Source organism: Tenrec ecaudatus, chromosome 13 (genome assembly GCF_050624435.1).
Source record: "Tenrec ecaudatus isolate mTenEca1 chromosome 13, mTenEca1.hap1, whole genome shotgun sequence".
Classification (NCBI taxonomy): domain Eukaryota; kingdom Metazoa; phylum Chordata; class Mammalia; order Afrosoricida; family Tenrecidae; genus Tenrec; species Tenrec ecaudatus.
The window spans coordinates 139,223,919-139,229,918 of NC_134542.1; the positions used below are offsets into that span (position 1 = coordinate 139,223,919).

At 52.4% G+C, this 6,000-nt stretch overlaps 1 protein-coding gene across 1 annotated transcript in view; it reads right to left on the reverse strand.

Annotated features, from left to right (window-relative positions):
• The window catches only part of TMEM163 (transmembrane protein 163), a 249,008-nt gene extending 243,363 nt beyond the window's left edge, over nucleotides 1–5,645 (reverse strand). The window contains exon 1 of the mRNA XM_075528884.1: nucleotides 5,441–5,645. Within this exon, the coding sequence (XP_075384999.1) occupies nucleotides 5,441–5,645 (205 nt within the window). The remainder of the gene's footprint in view (nucleotides 1–5,440) is intronic.
• Between the last annotated feature and the right edge of the window lie 355 nt (nucleotides 5,646–6,000).

Consider the following 6,000-nt stretch of genomic DNA (forward strand, 5'->3'; position numbering starts at 1 on the left):
CTAACCTGAAATAAGCAGTTCCTCCACCTCCTTCAATGATCTCTGTCCCCTTTCCCGAGTGATAAACCAATCTCCCCTTCAGCCTGGTCACTGATGTTAAGGAGGGTGTGAGGCTGTATTATTACAGTATTGACACTAACAGTGAATTTGCTGGATGTTGTGGGAACACTCTCGAGGTTTCCCAACTTGGGGGGGTGGGGGAGAGAGCAAAGCTCCTTTGAGAAGTGGATTTAATGTTCTAAGAGGAATGGAGATGATCATGGTTTTCTATCTTCCTACCTAATTTTCTTTTTCTCTTGCAACATCAATTAGTTTCAATAAGACACTAGGCCCTGAGACTACACACGCCAGGACTCACACCTCAACCTCACCTGTGGGCAGGACTCACCCCCACCTGTGGCAGGACTCACAGAAAGGAGCTTTAGATGGCAGAGGCATGGGCTGGGTGTCCAGCTAAGTTGCCTTTATGTCCTCACAGCAGTAGGGTTTGGAGTTCTCCCTCAGGTCTGATCCTGTGTGTGCCTCCCCAGTGAGATGTTTAAAATTTTTAAAATGGAGCAATTCCAATAGGATGGTTTTCCAAGAAGGGAGAACTCTCTCATTTCTATCCAACCTTTGTCTATTTCTTCCTGGTTTTCCATTCAAAAAACACAACAGATAGCAAACAAGTGAAACGTTCCACTCCTCAAGGGAAGTGGAGAAGGCTGGCTTCCCGGCACCTACAAGGACTTGGTTTGTAATGAACAGTTCATACACAGGGGCCACCACCCCTGGTACACGTGTTGGTGCCTGCATACTCCCTCAGAAGCCATGGAGATGCGGTGAGAATCCCTAAAGTGTTCAGGAAACTGCTTCTAGCTAAGGTAGAGGCTGAACAGTCTAAGAAAGCTAGAGAAGACCTCAGAAGTTCAGGTGACTACAAGTGGTTGGGTCCTCCCTACCCATAGTTGATATCTATACTCAAATTTCTAGCACTCAAATCTAATATCATATATTTGCTGTTAAAATATGAGACTACACATAATGATTGTATTACTAGAGGAATACAGGAGTCACTTACACTCTTAATTGGTACTAGTCAACAATTCACGTAGGACACTCTGAAAAGCCAGCCTACATATGTATAATTTCCTTTTCTCAAGAGTGTTTTAAATTCTATACCATCAGCTAAATTAATGAATCAATAGAATTACCATATGTCACATGAGGATGATTTATAATGTTCTCGATCATAAAATGACAATGATGTCTCTAAAATGAAGCAGAGACCTTCATAAACCATAGCTATATAAATGGATTTGGGACTCCCACTTAATCATAGCCCTAATCTAAGAACAATTCATTCTTATGACATGGCCCCACGCAATGCTGGCCCTTGTGAAGAGATCACAGAAGACATGGCTATAGCAAAGTGTGGTGAAGAAACCAAATTATGCCCAACTATCAGAAAGAATAGCGTTTGGGGTCTTAAAGCTTTGTCTTCAAAAAGCAGCCATAAATTCCGTCTTTATGGAAGAAGCACACTAGCTTGTGTGATCCAAAAATTATAAAGAATAAAATCCAAATCTGAAGGAAGTAATTGTATGAGAGCTTACATCCTGAATACCCAGTTTGCAGAAGGCTGCCGATGACAGTGGAAGCCCCCAATCTATTTGCAGCTTCCCAACATGGATTAAGCCTCTGTGGAATTCCCTCTGACCATAGTCTGGGGATATGGACAGCCTTACTAGCAAACAGAGAGATCTCCCCGCCCCCCTCCTCCCTCCCGCCCTCCTTTGATGCATGCTGGGCTTGATCTACTTTTCAACATTTTTTGTAATTTTGTTTCGTTTTTGTTCATTCATATTAGCCTGTATATCAGAAGTGCTATGTGATTGGAAGTCAGCATCTTGAAGTTGTGTTATGTTTTTCGGTATATGATTGATGAACCTATAGGGACAGCAAGTAGATTCAGGGTTTCAGGGGGGTGGGGTGGACAGTGACAGTGGGGATAAAAGGGAGATGATGTCAAGTTGTCAAGGAAGAAAATGAATGTTTGGACATTGATTGTGGTAGCAAGTGTACAATTCTGCCTGATGTAACTGAACTATGGAATTATAATGATATATGTATTAACTCCCAATTAATAATAAAATAATAATTAATAAAAGTTAAATTGGCAAATTTAACTAAAATAAAATGTAATACTTTATCATTTGATTTCCCTTTTGCCCCACTTTAAAGTTGTTTCAGGTTTTAATATTTTCTGCTTTCTTTTCCCTTGAGATTTCTCTTTTGTTTTGTCATTGTTGTCCTTGCTTGTTAGTGTCTTGTTCATTTTATATATGACTTTCTGCCTATGAAATGCAGGCTAGGGCAATCTCTGGAGACAGTAACTGGATCGTAATTGCCGAGGGGCATGGTAGAGGAGGTGGTGTGGGAAAAGGAGTATGAGAAAGTAGTGCTCTGGCATGGTGTGGTTGACTGTGTGATGATTGATGACTGAACTATTAAGTTGTGTGCTATATTAGTTATATGCCAATAAACTATTTTGAAAGAATAATAATGGAGCCCAGATGCACAGTGGTTAAGCTCTCAGCTACTAACCAAAAGGTTAATGGTCTCAACCCACCTACCATTCCATCAATGGGAGACAAACTTAGAAGTCTACTTCTGCTACAGCCTTGGAAAGATCTACAGCCTTGGAAACCTTATGTGAATGTCTACTCTGTCCTAGAAGATTGCTGCAATGAATGAAAGCATGACCTTTATGTTTTGGAGACATAAATCTCTATTTGGAGGATAAAACCACCAGGCTTTCCCACCCTTGTACGTATTAGTTTTCATTGATTTCTCCTAATAGTTGGTCTATCGGAAATTTGGAAAGTATGAAAGAAAGGGACTTTTCATTAAATGGGGGCAAACCCAAAGCCATCAAGGTGATTCTATAACCCACCTGGGTTCCCTTGGGAAATACTGAAGCATATAAATCCCTAAGGCTAGGCCAGGTCCTAAGACAGGTGATGAGGAGAAAGCACTGAATGTGCATGTGTGATTGGGGGGTGGGTGGGTGAACAGCCAAGACAAAGTTGGCCTATTGTTCTGTGTGCTTTGCCACTGAGGGTGGACTAAAATCTCTTGCTCCCTGAACTGCAGGCTTGTCCAACTGCAGCTACTAACATGGAAAATTAGCTAGGTTTCCAGGATCGCTCCACTGCTGTGGAGAAAATGCCCCCAAAGCCTGGAAATACCACCCTTTGATCGCAGTGAGGGGTTGTCTTAAATAAAGCCCTGGCTTGACTGTGAGGAAGAAGTCTGGACAAAGAGAATGGCAAATACAGGAGGGGGGGGAGGAGAGAGAGAGAGAGAGAAACAGCCAACAACTGCAGAGGCTTCCTCCTCTCCAAATTCTCCCACCATTATTAGAAAAGAGGTGGCTACCCAGTAACCAGTCCCAAGGGGTGTGAAATCAATATTGGAAAGGGGTGGGGAGGGGGAGGGAGAGAAGACCCACAACTGCAAGATAATATTAACATAAACCTACCCAGGTAACCTTCTGACTGAATAACAATGACTCATTCATCATTAACCCTTTGCCATCAGGAGCAGCCCAAACAAAAGAATGGCATGCTGACTGTGGCTTTCAATGGCACAGGACACTGGGTTCTTTGGGGGACAGACTCCACTTAACAGAGGGGCTGTGAGCTATGCATTGCTTTCACTTAGCAACAGCTTACGAACAGTGAATGCCTTCATGCTATGGTATAATGGAAAACCCAATTCCGTTGACCAGTGAAAAATAACTGTAAGAATGAATTCAGGAAGGCTTTGCACACTAGGGCACCAGGCACAAAATGATGCTCAGTATTAACTCACCCAAGCACTTTTCCCCTCTCCTCTCATTTCCTAGGGGTGACTGGAGGTGCCCCGCAATCGCAATGCTACAAAAAGACGCTCAAGGCAGGGCTCTGTCTTCCTTCAAGACAAAATTTCATTGTTAACATTATTTTTAATCCTGCGGTCCCAGGTGCACGAAGAGCAGGCTAACTCAAGTCCCCTAGGCCCCCATCATAAAGCCGACAGGTTCTGCTGGGCACCCGGGGCAGCTCTAAAATAAAACCCCATTGTGTTTGTGAGCTCAGAGGGCTAACTGCAACCTAGGCGCAGAACTCGTCACAACTGGAGCGGCTCCAAAGCTCAGCGGCATCTCTGCCCCTTTTCGGGGATTTGCAGTTTCCATGCCGTTCCATTCAACATGCTGCACTTTAGAATTTCTAAGGGGAAAAGAGATCGTGCATCTAATCATTAAAGCCGGAATAAAAATAGGCAGGAGACGCCAATAATAGGGTAGAAACCTGCTAAGACTCAACGCATCCACCTGCCACCGCGTCCAGGAAAGGCGGGTGGGAGGCTGGCGGCGAGCCGGCTTCCCCTGGGGCCCGGTGGCAAGGCTCTCGGCTCCCCGAGGAACCCGGTGGCAGGAATCCCGCTCCCGTCACAAAGTGGCTTCGGTGTTTCCAGAGTCCGTTTGGAGCTGGATCCAGCCAGAAGTGGAAAAGGTGTAGACGTGACCTGGAACGGGGCTCCACCCGAAAGGAAACCAGCTCCCGGGAAACCCAGGCGGGAAGGGAGAAGGAGGCGGCGAGAGACACTGCACGAACCGCAACGTCGCAACTCCCACGCCGGGCCTGGGCGCCCGCCCGGGGCGGTCCGGCGGCGGTCTCCCGGAGGGATGCTCGCGGGGTCGCGGGCAGGGTCCGGAGAACGATCCTGAAGGCACGCACCGTCCGGCCACGAACCACCCGTGTCACCGCGGCATCCTCCCAGTTCAGGTTGACAACCCAAATTCAGGTGTCCCCGTCGTCCGCCCCCGCAGGGCAGCGGCCCGCTGGCTTGGGCGCCAGGGCAGGGAAGATCCAAGGCCTTCCGAGGGGGGCTCCGTCCCGGTCGTCCCCCCGCCCTCTCCTTTGGCCAGGGCAGACGTGCTGGCAGCCCCGAGGCTCGGCGCCAGGCTGCCCCGCTGCGGGCCTGGGCCAGCGGGACTCGGCACGGAGCCCCGACCTCTCCGAGGGGCGCGGGGCTCGCCGTCCCGCGCGCGCGCTGGGCTCCGAGCGTGAAAAAGCAAAAAACCCCAGCCGCCCCCTTTGGGAAACTTTTCCGGTGGGCGTCGGAGGGGCCGGGGCTCCCCGAGGAAGGCGCGCGGCACCCCGGAACGGCGGCTTTGCGGGCAGGAGCCCTCGCCCCCGCGGCTCCGGGCGCGGGAAGTGGGGGAGCCGCCCCCTCCTCGCCTTCGCGGGAAGTCCCGGCTCCGCGCCCTGGCGCGCCCCGCGCCCCGAGTTCCGCGTGGCACCCGGCCGGAGCCGCCGCCGGGGGCGGGGTGGGGAGGGAAGGCAGGCCCCGGAGAAGAAGCGGCGCCCCCGGGCGCGCCGGGTTCGGCGGAAGGAAGGGGCGGCGGCCTCACCTCGGTCCTCCAGCCCGTCGCTGAACTGGCCGCTCTCGCTGATGCGCAGCTGCCGCTCCTCGTCGGACCGCGGAGGCTCGCGCGTCGGGGAGCTCAGCGGGCCCATGGCGGGAGTGGCGGCGGCCAAGGGCGCGTGGCCCCGGGGCGGCGGCGGCACCGAGGCGCCCGGGGGACTGCGGCGCTCGCTGCCCGCGGCTGGCTCCATGGCGCTGGGAGAAGGTTCCCGGCGGTGGCGGCGGCGAGCGCGGCGGGGGCCCGAGGCAGAAGTGTGAGGCGGGCGGAGGGTGGACGGACCGCGCGGAGAGGGAGGGACGGGCTGGAGGTGCGCCGGGGCGGGGGTGCGGGCGGGCCGCGCGGCTGGGGCTGAGGCTGGAGCCGGGGCCGCGCCGGCGCCGCGGCGCTCCGCCCCCGGGGGCAGGTGCGCGCGGGAGGGAGGGACAGGGACCCGCCCCGGGCCCCCGGCGCGGGAGCCGGGGCGCCGAGCCCGGCGGAGAAGGGGGGACGTGCCCCGGAGCGGAGGCTGCGGGGACGCGGTGGGGCGCGGGCACCAGCCGGAGGCC